The sequence below is a fragment of the Oncorhynchus gorbuscha genome, linkage group LG22, assembly GCF_021184085.1.
Source record: "Oncorhynchus gorbuscha isolate QuinsamMale2020 ecotype Even-year linkage group LG22, OgorEven_v1.0, whole genome shotgun sequence".
In the NCBI taxonomy this organism is placed as follows: Eukaryota; Metazoa; Chordata; class Actinopteri; order Salmoniformes; family Salmonidae; genus Oncorhynchus; species Oncorhynchus gorbuscha.
Window position 1 is genome coordinate 39728483 of NC_060194.1, and position 17409 is coordinate 39745891.

Consider the following 17409-nt stretch of genomic DNA (forward strand, 5'->3'; position numbering starts at 1 on the left):
AAGGGTGTTCCTCTCTCACCACTTTAGCCCGGTCACGGACCAGTGCCCTGCGGCTCAGCATAATGGAATCCACCCAATGTTTTCTATTGACACAAGCGGAGGAGAGTGATGGGGTTTTGCCAGAGGTAACGGAGGGTGCATCCAAAGATGGGTCTACTTATACAGTGCCTTGCAAAAGTATTCATCACACTTGGCATTTTTCCTATTTTGTTGCATTACAACCTGTAATTTAAATGTATTTTTTATTTGGATTTCATGTAATGGACATACACAAAATAGTCAAATTGGTGAAGTGAAATGAAAAAAATGACTTGCTTCAAAATGTTCTAAAAAGTTTTTTTTTAAATAAAAAAATGAGTGTGTGCATATGTATTCACCCCCCGTTGTTATGAAGCCCCTAAATAAGATCTGGTGCAACCAATTAACTTCAGAAGTCACATAATTAGTTAAATAAAGTCCACCTGTGTGCAATCTAAGTGTCACATGATCTCAGTATGTATACACCTGTTCTGAAAGGCACCCGAGTGTGCAACACCACTAAGCAAGTGGCACCATGAAGACCAAGGAGCTCTCCAAACAGGTCGGGGACAAAGTTGTGGAGAAGTACAGATCAGGGTTGGGCTATAAAAAATATCAGAAACTTTAAACATCCCACAGAGCACCATATAAATCCATTATTAAAAATGGAAAGAATATGGCACCACAACAAACCTGCCAAGAAAGGGCCTCCCACCAAAACCCACGGACCAGGCAAGGAGGGCATTAATCAGAGAGGCAACAAAGATACCAAAGATAACCCTGAAGGAACTGCAAAGCTCTACAGCAGAGATTGGAGTATCTGTCCATAGGACCACTTTAAGCCGTACACTCCACAGAGCTGGGCTTTACGGGGTGGCCAGAAAAAAGCTATTTCTTAAAGAAAAAAGTAAGCCAACACGTTTGGTGTTTGCCAAAAGGCATGTGGGAGACTCACCAAACATATGGTAGAAGGTACTCCGGTCAGAGTAGTTTTTTTGGGGGGGGGATCAAGGAAAATGCTATGTCTGGCACAAACCCAACTCTGATCACCCCGAGAACATCATCCCCACAGTGAAGCATGGTGGTGGCAGTGTAACAGTATAACTTTAGACCGTCCCCTCGCCCATACCTGCACACATCAACAACAGTCACCCAAGAAGCATCATTACCCATTGCTCCACAAAAGCCGCGGGGGAACCATTACTTCAAGGTCTCAGAGCAAGTGACGTCACCGATTGAAGCGCGATTTAGCGCGCACCACCGCTAACTAGCTAGCTATTTACATCCGTTACACTCACCCCCCTTTTGACCTCCTCCTTTTCCGCAGCAACCAGTGATCCGGGTCAACAGCATCAATGTAACAGTATTATTTTATACCCATACCCGGGCGCGAACCATGGACCCTCTGCACACATCAACAACTGACACCCACGAAGCATCGTTACCCATCGCTCCACAAAGCCGCGGCCCTTGCAGAGCAAGGGGAACCACTACTTCAAGCTCTCAGAGCAAGTGACGCCACCGATTGAAACGCTATTTAGCGCGCACCACCGCTAACTAGCTAGCTATTTCACATCTGTTACAGCAGCATCATGCTGTGGGGATGTTTTTCATTGGCAGCGACTGTGAAACTGGTCAGAATTGAAGGAATGATGGATAGTGCTAAATACAGGGAAATTCTTGAGGAAAAACTTTTTCAGTGTTCCAGAGATTTGAGACTGGGACAGAGGTTCACCTTCCAGCAGGAAAGTGACCCAAAGCATACTGCTAAAGCAACACTCTTGTGGTTTAAGGCGAAACATTTAAATGTCTTGGAATGGCTTAGTTAAAGCCCAGACCTCAATCCAATTGAGAATCTGTGGTATGACTTAAATATTGCTGTACACCAGCGGAACCCATCCAACTTGAAGGAGCTGGAGCAGTTTTGCCTTGAAGAGTGGGCAACAATCCCAGTGGCTAGATGTGCCAAGCTTATGGAGACATACCCCAAGAGACTTGCAACTTAAATTGCTGCGAAAGGTGGCTCTACAAAGTATTGACTTGGGGGAAGGGGGGGGGTGTGAATAGTTTTGCACCCCCAAGTTCTGTTTTTTTTGTAATTTCTTGTTTGTTTCACAATAAAAATGATTTTGCACCTTCAAAGTGGTAGACATGTTGTGTAGATCAAATGATACAACCCCCCAAAATCCATTTTAATTCCAGATTGTAAGGCAACAAAATAGGGAAAATGCCAATGGGGTTGAATACTTTTGCAAGCCACTGTACTTGGTTTTCAAATAGAGGAATCTAGAAATCTTTTTGTTGTCACGTTCTGCTGGTAAAAGCTACATAATGACATTGGTAGGCTACATCCACAACTTTAGAAGGACAGTTTTCCAATGACGTCATCAATTCTATTCTAACTTTTCGTTCACAAATGTTTGTTTCTTTGTATTGGAACCTTGTCTATGCCTTACCTTTTAAAAGGACATATTTTCAATACTTCTAGATATGAGGTGTTTCTGCACAGAGAATACAATCGTTCACACTGGATATTTATTTATACACAGTATGTACAAATTAACAACAACAACTACATCAATTAAGGAGTCTTTACTGAACTCTCAACCTCTGACATAATCTCATTATACCATTTTACATTTGAACAGACATTGTATTCAGTTTTAGCCCAGGTGCAATGACAAAGGGTAGAATATACATCATATACATCAGTTTAACTTGGATAAAATGAAAATATATCGGTATGTGCAATGAGGCCACTAGATAGCATCCAGTGGTACTGCTTACACCAACGGTAGACCTATGTACATGCCTGCAATATCTGTTTGCAGAAGAGTATGCATTGTTAGAGAGAAATGGGGAGATACTATGAAAGTACTATCATAATACTGTGTTCTTCTGCATTCATTGACAAAAATATATATAATCAGTTAACAGTCATTACACATGTCGTTTTGAAATATTCAATCCAACACAACCCTGTTGGTATTTTAACATCACAATGGGGGGAAAAAAGTTCAAAAACCACAAGATGTCAGCATGTATCGAAACAGTTAATTATCACGACAACAATTCAGGGTTAGGTAAGAACTTAGGTTGTAGGATAGGAGGGCTCAGCCAGCACTGACCGTCATGGACAGATCATTAGTCCATGTCCATCACTTTGAGGACAGGAACACAGTCCTCTGTCTAAGAGTTTGTTCTCATGAATGTCCCGTTTAGCCTACAAAGGCTTCTACACAGAATGCGGGACAGCTGGCTGTGCCATAAGGGATTTGCACATCAGATTCAGTGGAGGTTGGTGAGGAGAACAGCTCATAATAACGGCTGAATGGAGTAAATGGAATGGTATCAAAAACATGGTTTTCATGTGTTTGATACAATTCTATTCTATCCATTACAGTCTATTTCAGCCATTATTATGAGCCGTCCTTGCCTCAGCAGCCTCAACTGATTCAGGTGATCTTAGTCTGACTTAATTGCTATCTTGATAACGGCTAGTTAGTTCGGCAGGTTTGAGCTGCACTGAAGTGGAGTGGATGAGCTGTGTGGCATGCATGCTTTGTCAAGCAGAGAGCTCTCAGTTAACGACACTGACTACTGGTTGATCTTTATTCGGGTGTGGCAGGACGAGGAACTGCGTAGAACACACACACACACACACACACACACACACACACACACACACACACACACACACACACACACACACACACACACACACACACACACACACACACACACACACACACACACACACACACACACACACACAGGGTTGGGCACACAATGACTGGAGGTGCCACTGACTGGAGGTGCCACTGATGAGAGCTGGTCCAGAATAGTCACAGTTCTGAAGAACGGCTCCATCCTAATGTGCTTGTTGGAAGTCCTTCTTCCTGTGGGGTTGGTTTCCCAAGACGTGGTCAATCTCTGTGGCAATGCCTGCTGTCATCTTTGGAATGACCTAGAATACATGAAGAAGAGAAACAATACCATTGATTCATTCAGTTGTTATGTTGGTAGTAGTAGTTAGTTGGTAACTACACCACAATAGGCATCCATAATTTCTTTCCCTCCTATCCCTCTCTCTCCCCCTCCCTCTCTCACTCTCTCGCTCTCTCTTCTCTCTGTCGTTCCGTTCCTGCTCCCAGCTGTTCCTATTCCCCTAATCATCATTTAGTCTTCCCACACCTGTTCCCGATCCTTTCCCCTGATTAGATTCCCTATTTATTCCTTTGTAATCCGTTCCTGTTCCGTCGGTTCCTTATATTGTATATTCCATGCTGTGATTGCGTTTCGCCCTGTCCTGTCGTGTTTTTTGCCGTGATTGTGTATCACCCTGTTCTGTCGTGTTTTGTGCCTTCATCAGACGCTGCGTGTGAGCAGGTGTCTCAGTCGACTACGGCCTGCGCCTACCCGGCGACCTGCAGTCTGTGGCCGCTTCTCCAGTTGTTTTCCCCTCTACAAATCTAGAGGATGTCAGTTATTCCGTTTTGAACATTATTAAACTCTGCTTCTGTTAAGTCGCTTTTGGGTCCTCTTTTACCAGCATGACAGAAGGAACCGACCAAGGAATGGACCCAGCGACTTCAGACGCTCGTTACACTGCCGTCGAGTTCCAAGGAGCCATGCTCGGCAGACACGAGCAGGAATTGTCTGCTGCTCGCCATGCCGTGGAGAACCTGGCCGCTCAGGTTTCCGACCTCTCTGGACAGTTCCAGAGTCTACGTCTCGTGCCACCTGTTACTCCCTGGCCTGCCGAGCCTCCAGAACCCAGGGTTAATAACCCACCTTGCTACTCCGGGCAGCCCACTGAGTGCCGCTCCTTTCTCACGCAGTGTGAGATTGTGTTCTCTCTCCAACCCCACACATACTCTAGAGAGAGAGCTCGGGTTGCTTACGTCATTTCACTCCTTACTGGCCGGGCTCGAGAATGGGGCACAGCTATCTGGGAGGCAAGGGCTGATTGCTCTAACAGATTCCAGAACTTTAAAGAGGAGATGATTCGGGTTTTTGACCGTTCAGTTTTTGGTGAGGAGGCTTCTAGGGCCCTGGCTTCCTTATGCCAAGGTGAACGGTCCATAACGGATTATTCCATTGAGTTTCGCACTCTTGCTGCCTCTAGTGAGTGGAACGAGCCGGCGCTGCTCGCTCGTTTTCTGGAGGGACTCCACGCAGCGGTTAAGGATGAGATTCTTTCCCGGGAGGTTCCTTCAGATGTGGACTCTTTGATTGCTCTCGCCATCCGCATAGAACGACGGGTAGATCTTCGTCACCGGGCTCGTGGAAGAGAGCTCGCATCAACGGTGTTTCCCTGCTCCGCATCGCAACCATCTCCCTCCTCTGGCTTTGAGACTGAGCCCATGCAGCTGGGAGGGATTCGCATCTCGAATAAGGAGAGGGAACAGAGGATCACCAACCGCCTGTGCCTCTATTGCGGAGTTGCTGGACATTTTGTTATTCATGTCCAGTAAGAGGCCAGAGCCCATCAGTAAGCGGAGGGCTACTGGTGAGCGCTACTACTCAGGTCCCTTCATCTAGATCTTGTACTACTATGTCGGTCCATCTACGCTGGACCGGTTCGGTGCTACATGCAGTGCCTTGATTGACTCTGGGGCTGAGGGTTGTTTCATGGACGAAGCATGGGTTCGGAAACATAACATTCCTTTCAGACCGTTAGACAAGCCTACGCCCATGTTTGCCTTAGATGGTAGTCATCTTCCCAGTATCAAATTTGAGACACTACCTTTAACTCTCACAGTATCTGGTAACCACAGTGAGACTATTTCTTTTTGATTTTCCGTTCACCGTTTACACCTGTTGTTTTGGGTCATCCCTGGCTAGTATGTCATAATCCTTCTATTAATTGGTCTAGTAATTCTATCCTATCCTGGAACGTTTCTTGTCATGTGAAGTGTTTAATGTCTGCCATCCCTCCCGTTTCTTCTCTCCCTACTTCTCAGGAGGAACCTGGCGATTTGACAGGAGTGCCGGAGGAATATCATGATCTGCGCACGGTCTTCAGTCGGTCCCGAGCCAACTCCCTTCCTCCTCACCGGTCGTATGATTGTAGTATTGATCTCCTTCCAGGGACCACGCCTCCTCGAGGTAGACTATACTCTCTGTCGGCTCCCGAACGTAAGGCTCTCGAGGATTATTTGTCTGTGTCTCTTGACGCCGGTACCATAGTGCCTTCTTCTTCTCCGGCCGGGGCGGGGTTCTTTTTGTTAAGAAGAAGGACGGTACTCTGCGCCCCTGCGTGGATTATCGAGGGCTGAATGACATAACGGTTAAGAATCGTTATCCGCTTCCCCTTATGTCATCAGCCTTCGAGATTCTGCAGGGAGCCAGGTGCTTTACTAAGTTGGACCTTCGTAACGCTTACCATCTCGTGCGCATCAGAGAGGGGGACGAGTGGAAAACGGCGTTTAACACTCCGTTAGGGCATTTTGAGTACCGGGTTCTGCCGTTCGGTCTCGCCAATGCGCCAGCTGTTTTTCAGGCATTAGTTAATGATGTTCTGAGAGACATGCTGAACATTTTTGTTTTTGTCTATCTTGACGATATCCTGATTTTTTCTCCGTCACTCGAGATTCATGTTCAGCACGTTCGACGTGTTCTACAGCGCCTTTTAGAGAATTGTCTCTACGTAAAGGCTGAGAAGTGCTCTTTTCATGTCTCCTCCGTTACTTTTCTCGGTTCCGTTATTTCCGCTGAAGGCATTCAGATGGATTCCGCTAAGGTCCAAGCTGTCAGTGATTGGCCCGTTCCAAGGTCACGTGTCGAGTTGCAGCGCTTTTTAGGTTTCGCTAATTTCTATCGGCGTTTCATTCGTAATTTCGGTCAAGTTGCTGCCCCTCTCACAGCTCTTACTTCTGTCAAGACGTGTTTTAAGTGGTCCGGTTCCGCCCAGGGAGCTTTTGATCTTCTAAAAGAACGTTTTACGTCCGCTCCTATCCTCGTTACTCCTGACGTCACTAGACAATTCATTGTCGAGGTTGACGCTTCAGAGGTAGGCGTGGGAGCCATTCTATCCCAGCGCTTCCAGTCTGACGATAAGGTTCATCCGTGCGCTTATTTTTCTCATCGCCTGTCGCCATCTGAGCGCAACTATGATGTGGGTAACCGTGAACTGCTCGCCATCCGCTTAGCCCTAGGCGAATGGCGACAGTGGTTGGAGGGGGCGACCGTTCCTTTTGTCGTTTGGACAGACCATAAGAACCTTGAGTACATCCGTTCTGCCAAACGACTTAATGCCCGTCAAGCTCGTTGGGCGTTGTTTTTCGCTCGTTTCGAGTTTGTGATTTCTTACCGTCCGGGTAGCAAGAACACCAAGCCTGATGCCTTATCCCGTCTGTTTAGTTCTTCTGTGGCTTCTACTGATCCCGAGGGGATTCTTCCTTATGGGCGTGTTGTCGGGTTGACAGTCTGGGGAATTGAAAGACAGGTTAAGCAAGCACTCACGCACACTGCGTCGCCGCGCGCTTGTCCTAGTAACCTCCTTTTCGTTCCTGTTTCCACTCGTCTGGCTGTTCTTCAGTGGGCTCACTCTGCCAAGTTAGCTGGTCATCCCGGTGTTCGAGGCACTCTTGCGTCTATTCGCCAGCGCTTTTGGTGGCCGACTCAGGAGCGTGACACGCGCCGTTTCGTGGCTGCGTGTTCAGACTGCGCGCAGAAGAAGTCTGGTAATTTTTTTTCTGCTTCTGCTCCTGGTCTTGCTGGGTCTCAGTCTGTTCCCTGCCATCGCATCTCTCCTGTTCTTGTCCCTGCCCTTGCTGTGTCTCAGTCTGTCCCTAGTTCTCATTTTTTTTTTAGAGTAGTACCCTAGTTTCCCTTTTTATCGTTTTTCGTTACGGTCCTGAGGAGAGGAGTTGGGTTCTTTCTCGGGACGTGCTGGACCGTTTGATCTATGATTTCCTCCGTTGCTGCCAGTGTTCCTCCTCGAGAGCGCCAGGAGGCGCTCGGTGAGTGGGGGGGGTACTGTCATGTTTGTCATTTATTATCATGTCTTGTCCCTGTGCTCCCCATGCTATTCGTTTCCCTCTGCTGGTCTTATTTGGTTCTTTCCCTCCTATCCCTCTCTCTCCCCCTCCCTCTCTCACTCTCTCGCTCTCTCTTCTCTCTGTCGTTCCGTTCCTGCTCCCAGCTGTTCCTATTCCCCTAATCATCATTTAGTCTTCCCACACCTGTTCCCGATCCTTTCCCCCTGATTAGATTCCCTATTTATTCCTTTGTAATCCGTTCCTGTTCCGTCGGTTCCTTATATTGTATATTCCATGCTGTGATTGCGTTTCGCCCTGTCCTGTCGTGTTTTTTGCCGTGATTGTGTATCACCCTGTTCTGTCGTGTTTTGTGCCTTCATCAGACGCTGCGTGTGAGCAGGTGTCTCAGTCGACTACGGCCTGCGCCTACCCGAAGCGACCTGCAGTCTGTGGCCGCTTCTCCAGTTGTTTTCCCCTCTACAAATCTAGAGGATGTCAGTTATTCCGTTTTGAACATTATTAAACTCTGCTTCTGTTAAGTCGCTTTTGGGTCCTCTTTTACCAGCATGACACCGTGCACCTTTAGCCTCGCCAGCCAGCCGGATCTGTGAACAATCTATCATGGTCCAAACACGCCAAGACAGTTGTGAAGACCATCATTACATGTGAAGACTGTTCATTTATCAAATCAATTCTCTGTCATTTAATTACGTGATTAAACTAATCATGTAACTTTAATTAACTAGGAAGCTGGAGCACCACGGGAAAATGTTTAAAGAGTGTTTATTTCACGAATATAACTCTTCAGATATTTTCCCTCACTTATTAATGTATTATGATCTCATCAGGCATATTCTGAATGTCACAAACCCTTGGATATCTGCACGAACCTTAACATAGATCATGAATCAGCGATATACAAATTGGCTTAATTACTTATTTACTAAGTAACTAACTCACAGAATTACATAAACACACACACACACACATTGGTTACTGACATGATAGAAAAGTCCCTAGTGGGCTAAACTGATATGACGGCTTGGTAGACAAAGGCAAGGGGGTGGGGACAGTTCGAGAGCGGGAAACAGTTGATAACTACACTTATGAAATGCTAATACTTTTAACATGAACAGCCCCTCATTCGAAAATAAATAGCAGTTTACATATTTACATCTGTATGCCTTTGTTGTCCCTCTCTGATCACCGGTCCGTCCGCTGGATAGTCAGACGACAGAAAGCCTCTGGTTTGTCCACCAGAGATCAAAGTCTGTTGTAGTTGTTATAATGGATACTTCAGAGTACCATTCAGAAATGTTCTTAAACGGATGCATTTACCAGACTAAAGTATTTAAACAGCTGCAGCCTGAATAATTGGTTTTTATTTTGTAGATTTTTTCACCATTTCAGCATGGGAATGACCTCCACGTTCTCTCGTCTTTTGCTTTGGTAGAGTTGTAGTTTGAACCACACACCAGCTTCACCTAGCATGTTTTTTTCTATAGAGTGATAGCCATTCCAACGGGGGGACATCGGTCCCGGCCTTATCGACAATAGCAAGATGAGGGAGGCTCACAAGGCTACTGCATCTAAGATGATTTGATAGGTACAGTATAAGACATATGGTGTAACTTCCACTCAGCTTATCAGTGAGCAAGTGGAGCTACTACTATATTGCGTACACCTGTCAAATCCTCCCAGATCTCCACACGTAGTACATAGGGCACAGGCACAGGAGGCTGCTGAGGGGAGGACGGCTCATAATAATGTTTGCAATGGAAAAAAATGGAATGGCATCAAACACCTGGAAACCACTAAGTTAAGGATCTTCAGACTAAACAGCTCCCTCTGAAACTGGATCCTGGACTTCCTGATGGCCGACCCCAGGTGGTAAGGGTAGGCAACAACACGTCTGCCACGCTGATCCTAAAAACTGTGGCCCCTCAGGGGTGTGTACTTAGTCCACACCTGTACTCCCCATTCACCCATGACTGCGTGGCCAAATACGACTCCAACAACATCATTAAGTTTGCTGACAACACAACAATCACCGACAACGATGAGACAGCCTGTAGGGAGGAGGTCAGAGAACTGGAAGTGTGGTGCCAGGACAACAACCTCTCCCTCAATGTGAGTCAGACAAAGAAGCTGATCGTGGACTACAGGAAAAGGCGGGCTGAACAGGCCCCCATTAACATCAACGGGGCTGTAGTAGAGCGGGTCGAGAGTTTCAAGTTCCTTGGTGTCCACATCACCAACAATCTATCATGGTCCAAACATACCAAGACAGTTGTGAAGAGGGCATGACAAAACCTTTCCCCCCTCAGGAGACTGAAAAGATTTGGCATGGGTCCCCAGATCCTCAAAAGGTTCTACAGCTGCACCATCAAGAGCATCCTGACCGGTTGCATCACTGCCTGGTACGGCAACTGCTCGGCATCTGACCGTAAGGCGCTAAAGAGGGTTGTGCGTACGGCCCAGTACATCACTGGGGCCAAGCTTCCTGCCACCCATGACGTATATAATAGGCGGTGTCAGAGGAAAGCCCATAAAAAAAATTGTCGGACTCCTGTCACCGAAGTCATAGACTGTTTTCTCTGCTACCGCATAGCAAGCGGTACCAGAGCCCCAAGTCTAGGTCCAAAAGGCTCCTTAACAGCTTCTACCCCCAAGCCATGAGACTGCTGAACAATTAATCAAATGCCAGCCAGACTATTTACATTGACCCCCCCACTGCTGTACACTGCTGTACACTCGCTGTTGTACACTGCTGCTACTCGCTGTGTATTATCTATACATAGTCACTTCACCCCTACCTACATGTACAAATTACCTCTAACATGTACCCCGCACACTGACTCGGTACCGGTACCCCTATATATAGCCTCGTTATTGTTATGCTATTGTGTTACTTTTTAGTATTTTTTTACTTTAGTTTATTTGGTAAATATTTTCTTAACTCTTCTTGAACTTTACTGTTGGTTAAGGCCTTGTAAAGTAAGCATTTCACTGTAAGGTCTACACTTGTTGTATTCGGCGCATGTGACAAATAAAGTTTGATTTGATTTGTTTGATGTTTTTGTGATCATTCCACCTACTCCGCTCCAGCCATTAACGTGAGCCCGTTCTCCCCAACAACCTCCTGTGGGCATCGAGCCCGTTCTCCCCAACAACCTCCTGTGGGCATCGAGCCCGTTCTCCCCAACAACCTCCTGTGGGCATCGAGCCCGTTCTCCCCAACAACCTCCTGTGGGCATCGAGCCCGTTCTCCCCAACAACCTCCTGTGGGCATCGAGCCCGTTCTCCCCAACAACCTCCTGTGGGCATCGAGCCCGTTCTCCCCAACAACCTCCTGTGGGCATCGAGCCCGTTCTCCCCAACAACCTCCTGTGGGCATCGAGTCTCAGGGTAAACTATATTAGAGAAGCTCCTTACCTCCATGGCCCTCAGATTCTCTGCAAGCTGGATGGGGTTGGATGTTCCCAGCAGCACTGAGCTCACTCCTTCATTTCTCAGACACCAGGCTGCAGACAGAGAGAAGGGGAGGTAACAGGGTTGAGTTCATCAGGGCATGCAATGGAAAACATTTTGCAATGGAAAAAGAAAATATACGTTTGTTATTGGACAAGTCCCTTATGGAGGTAGCCCCTCCATTACTCGTAAAGGGTTGTCTTCCACATCCAGCATGGTTATTTGTCTATTTTTTGGGGTACCTTTGTTTTACCAGGTTAGTCTCATTGAGATGAACAATCTCTTAAAATACCTGGCCAAAATAGCAGCACACAAAGTTGCAGACACATTTATAACATAAAACACAAAGCACTACAGTTTTAAAAATAGACATTTACACATTGAACAGCAGGATGGTTTGGGAAAGTGTGGTGCAACTAGGGTTCAAAACATTGACAGCCCCACCATTTCATTTGGCATCATAGTGTGTAACCCTTCTTTAAAACAAATTATAGGGACGAGCGCCTGTAATTTCAGCACCCTTTGAAGCTCGTTCCATGCGTGTGATTGGGCTCCCGAGTGGCGCAGTGGTCTAAGGCACTGCATCTCAGTGCTAGAGGTATTGCTACAGACCCTGGTTTGATTCCAGGCTGTATCACAACTGGCCATGATTGGGAGTCACATTGGGCGGTGCACAATTGGTCCAGCATTGTTTGGCTGGGATAGGCCGTCATTTGAAATAAGAATTTGATCCTAACTCCCTTGCTCAGTTAAATAGAATTAAAAAATGAAGTAAGGGGCAGAGAACTTGAAAGCTTTTTTTTCTACAGGCCATAAGGCACAATCAAGTGAACGCAGGCGATAGTTTTAATTTGTCTGCTGGACAATGTAGTTACACAAGTTAAATGGGAGCCGTCTCAATATGGCCTTCTGAATAAAACCTACCAATGATTGAATCTCCGAAGAGCTAAGGAAGACGAGCCCACTCTCATGTCAAGGTTACAGTGATGTGTGAGGGCTTTGGTACACAATATATCACCAAAATCAATTACAGGCTTGAAAGTAGTGGAAACAAGCCACTTTCTCGCTTGGAAAAAAACCCAGGACTTGTTACTAAAATAAAAATGCTATTTGAGCCTAAGCTTTGTGAAAACCATCCACTTTGTCTTTTCAGCATTTGTGTTACTGATATCTTACCGATAGCTAATTGTGGCAGAGTGCAGCCCAGCTTTTCAGAGATGGTAGTGAGCTCCTTCAGCTTGGCCTGTTGTTTCCTCCCTTCTTCGCTCACTATCTTATCCTTTAACCAGGCGTATGGCTGGAAGAGAGGAAGAAGACCCGTCTTAGACACCACCTGAGGAACAAGCTGACATTCATAAATCCCCTCAGATGTTGTTGGGACAAGCCGATATGAGCAGTACCTTCATGGAGGCCCTGGAGCATTCTGGGATGCCATTCTCATACTTTCCAGTGATGATTCCACAGGCTAGAGGTGACCAGGAGACCACACCCACACCTGCAATGGCACATGGGAGTTAGGTCGGTCACATGACAGGCAGGGTAATTATCACATTATCATGGTACTGAAGGACAAAAGTATCAAGAGTTTACCTTTTGCAGTTTGGAATATTGATTCAGCTCGACATCAGACCACTTTTGACAAACTTTGAATTTTGGGGTGAACTACTACTGCACAGTCTGTTACCAATCTGATCCTGGTTGTGCATTTCAAGGGTGTTTATAGGACACTTGAATGCAGTCCCAAAGTGTGACAAATCTAAAAAGTTTGTGAGATGGTGTTACTATTACACCTGCCTATCTTATGGTAGAGCTCAGGTAGCTGTGTCTCCACCTTGTCCCTCTGGAAGAAGTGGTACTCAGCCTGCTCACACACCGGAGGGATCAGGTTAAACTGCCGTGCAACCGAGTACGCTTCCTGAAAAAAAATTGAGAGGAGAAGGGAAGAGGGGCAGAACCAAGGTGAGAACAATGCTGACTCTGTTCACCTTTTCATGTTAATGTCAGACCAAACTTCCATAACTTCAAAAGTATTGATATTCCCAGACAGCACCTGAACTTTTCAGACTTCATTCTCATTTTCAACCACCATAATGTCTGTTTACTCTCTAATGTCAGACTTCAAAAGCATTTATATCCTAAGCATGTTACAGGGAATTATGTGGACAGATCGTGCAGGTCTACACACTGCTGAAGAGAATATGATGTTGACGTATTGGGAGTTGAGAGAGAATTTGCCTACTTACCATAATCTCCATGGCAGACCATCGTGATGTCCCCCAGTACATGGACATGCCATTGTTGATCAAATGGGTCATCGCCCTCACAATCTCTGCAGAGACAAAAACATTAAAAACCTGCTAGCTACGGGAGGGTTACGGGAGGGATACAGGAGGGATATGGGAGGGACAGTAGGTGTAGGTTGCTGTTTCCCACATTCTGTAAGAAGGGAGTCAAGAGAGTTTAGCAAAAATAAGGGGAAATAATGTTCTAAAGAAACGTTCAACAACCTTATATGACTGGTCCATTCATCTGTACATGGAAGGTTGTGTTTTGAGTGGAACGTCCTTCTCACAGATGAAACCTGATAGGATGAAGATACTCTAACTTGTAGGAGTAGTTCTGAGACATTAGAGGGCGCCTCAGCTCCTTCTTCTACAACCTCAGAAAGATCACTTCTCATTAGCTAGAATCCTTCATTGGTGAAACTGAAACTGACATGTCAGTTTGGGATATTAGAACAACAAAGAAGTTACCGCAAACAACAAACCCATTTATATTTCATTATTATTATATATTTTTTTATTAAACTTGGAAAGTCAGTTAATAACAAATTCTTATTTAAAATGACAGCCCACCCCCCAGGCCAAACCCTAACTGGGACGACACTGGACCAATTGTGCGCCACCCTATGGGACTCCCAATCACGGCCGGTTGTGATACAACCTGGAATCAAACCAGAGTCTGTAGTGATGCCTCTAGGATTGAGATGCTGCGCCACTTTAGTCATCTTTTCTTTTTTTTCACAGACATTTTGAATGAAGGGACCATTTCAATTCCATCTGCATGTCTGTATTGCCGCCGAGCTCCAATACCACAGCTGAGTGCATCAATTAATCCATTCAGTTCAGTCTCATTGAATAATAATCGCCAAACAACCTCTCAAAAGGCTCGAGTCAGAAGCCATTTGAAAGCAAGCCTGCAGCTAAAGGGGCGAGTTAAAAAAACTATACAAACAAAAGGGAAACCGGTGAAAGGATTCGTACCACGAAACCCAGAATATATCCTCCATCCTTCTATGGCCAGTGCAGAGGAAGATTTCATATGAGATAATGTTTGCTGAGGTAATATTAATCCAAACGCCAAATGCCGCAGTGCCAGACTGAAAAGACCCAGTCAGCTGAGAGAGAGAGAGAGAGAGAGACAGAGAGAGAGAGAGAGAGACGGAGAGAGAGAGAGAGAGAGGGAGACACAGAGAGAGAGAGAGACGGAGAGAGAGAGAGAGAGAGAGAGAGAGAGAGAGAGAGAGAGAGAGGGAGAGAGAGAGAGAGAGAGAGAGAGGGAGAGAGAGAGAGAGACGGAGAGAGGGAGAGAGAGAGAGAGAGAGAGAGAGAGAGAGAGAGAGAGAGAGAGAGAGAGAGAGAGAGAGAGAGAGAGAGAGAGAGAGAGAGAGAGAGAGAGAGAGAGAGAGACGGAGAGAGGGAGAGAGAGAGAGAGAGAGACGGAGAGAGAGAGACGGAGAGAGAGGGAGAGAGACAGAGAGAGAGAGAGAGACAGAGAGACAGAGAGAGAGAGAGACAGAGAGAGACAGAGAGAGAGAGAGAGACAGAGAGAGAGAGAGACAGAGAGAGAGACGGAGAGAGAGAGAGAGAGAGAGAGAGAGAGAGAGAGAGAGAGACAGAGAGAGAGAGAGACAGAGAGAGAGACAGAGAGAGACAGAGAGAGAGAGAGGAGAGAGAGAGAGACAGAGACAGAGACAGAGACAGAGACAGAGAGAGAGAGAGAGAGACAGAGACAGAGAGAGAGAGAGAGAGAGAGGAGAGAGAGAGAGCGAGACGGAGAGAGAGAGAGAGAGAGAGAGAGAGAGAGAGAGAGAGAGAGACGGAGAGAGAGACAGAGAGAGAGACAGAGAGAGAGAGAGACAGAGAGAGAGAGAGACAGAGAGAGAGAGAGAGAGAGAGAGAGAGAGAGAGAGAGAGAGAGAGAGAGAGAGAGAGAGAGAGAGACGGAGAGAGAGAGAGAGAGAGAGAGAGAGAGAGAGACGGAGGGAGAGAGAGACGGAGAGAGAGTGAGAGAGACAGAGAGAGAGAGAGAGAGAGAGAGAGACAGAGAGAGAGAGACAGAGAGAGAGAGAGAGAGACAGAGAGAGAGAGAGACAGAGAGAGAGAGAGACAGAGAGAGAGAGAGACAGAGAGAGAGAGAGAGAGAGAGACGGAGGGAGAGAGAGAGACGGAGAGAGAGTGAGAGAGACAGAGAGAGAGAGAGAGAGAGAGAGAGAGAGAGAGAGAGAGACAGAGAGAGAGAGAGAGAGACAGAGAGAGAGAGAGACAGAGAGAGACAGAGAGAGACAGAGAGAGAGACTGAGAGAGACAGAGACAGAGAGAGAGAGAGATGACAGATGATGGAGCAGAAGTCTCTCGTAGTGGACCTTTGTCGGTTCTGTTTGGCCTCAGGGTATAGAGTGGTACTGCAGGGTCATGGTGGTGTGGAGATGCACCAGAAAGCTGATATTTATTAATGGGAGTAAGTAATGCAAGGATACAAGGTGTCTAACCAAGAGAGACCGGAATCTCTGGAACATGTGATTCAATACCATGTACTTAATATGTCCCGCAAGGGGCAATTATGCTTGGCAAGCAGTGCAATTTGGTAGCTATACAATAATGTACATCTCTCTCTTTCTTTCTCTTTTAATCCACCCTCTGCCCTTCTCTACCTCTCTCCTTTTATCTGTCTTTCTTTCTTTCTCTAAACAAAACAAGAATACATTGGCGTGACGATAACACAGTACAACTCAACAGGCCTATATTGAAGAAAAGGAAATCACACAGAGAGTTTAGATGATAAAATGATACCCTTACAGACCTGTGGTCTAATCAACAAATTCAATTGCAACAGGATGCTGAAGGATAAAATGTAAAACAGGGAGATTAATGAAGTTGAAAGCGAACCTAGATCAGAGTGGGATAAAAAAATAAAAAAAGAGTGATTCCCTTTCATGAGCAGCTCATTCTGCGAGCCTACATACAGCAGAGAGAGTCAGAGTGTGTGGGTGAAACAGGTGGGAGGTGGAGAGGAGAACATGTCAGGCGTGAACAACAATACATTTGTTCTGAGAGGGAAAGAGAGAGGGGGGGAGAAAAACAGAGAAAGATAAAGACTGAAAGAGATGGAGAGATTGCTGGGGGCGTGTGTTGGTCATCAAATTCTATGAATTCTTAGCCAATGGTTCACCTGAGCTTCCAAGGTAATGGTAGATTACCAATGCCTATACCCATAGCAACAGAGTAGCCTGATGTACACTCACAAAACAACACTTCATATGCCCTCTTTCACAACAATGCCCTTTTCAGTGGCCTGCCCTAAGGCTCAAAAGTTCCAGCAAGTCATTACTTTCCAACCCCAGGCCTGGCTGGGGGGTATATCTCATGTTAACGGATTGCTTGCTGTGTACACTGTGGGCAGAGGTCAGACAAATATTGGTATTTAGCAAAAGCAGAAGGATGAGTGGGTTTGAGGTGTGTGTATTTAATTTGTTTGTTTGTCTCTGTGTGTGAATCTATGTGTGTTTGAGCATGTGTGTGTGTTTGCGTGTGTGTGTTTGCCTTTATGTGTGAGTTTGTCTGCTTGTTTGCTGTCTAACACCCCACTGATAAACACTGTGCTGTGTTTATGTCACGTTGTATAATGATTGGAAACAGGCGCAAGAATACGAAAA

General features: G+C 46.1%; 1 protein-coding gene across 1 annotated transcript in view; it reads right to left on the reverse strand.

The window, feature by feature from the left end:
• Positions 1-3619: 3619 nt before the first annotated feature.
• The window catches only part of kcnab1b (potassium voltage-gated channel subfamily A regulatory beta subunit 1b), a 97612-nt gene continuing 83822 nt past the window's right edge, over positions 3620-17409 (reverse strand). The window contains exons 9-14 of the mRNA XM_046322022.1: positions 13718-13803; positions 13269-13389; positions 12875-12969; positions 12651-12771; positions 11439-11527; positions 3620-3985 (exon numbers count right to left, since the gene is read on the reverse strand). Coding sequence (XP_046177978.1) covers positions 3890-3985; positions 11439-11527; positions 12651-12771; positions 12875-12969; positions 13269-13389; positions 13718-13803 — 608 coding nt within the window. The 3' untranslated portion in view covers positions 3620-3889. The remainder of the gene's footprint in view (positions 3986-11438; positions 11528-12650; positions 12772-12874; positions 12970-13268; positions 13390-13717; positions 13804-17409) is intronic.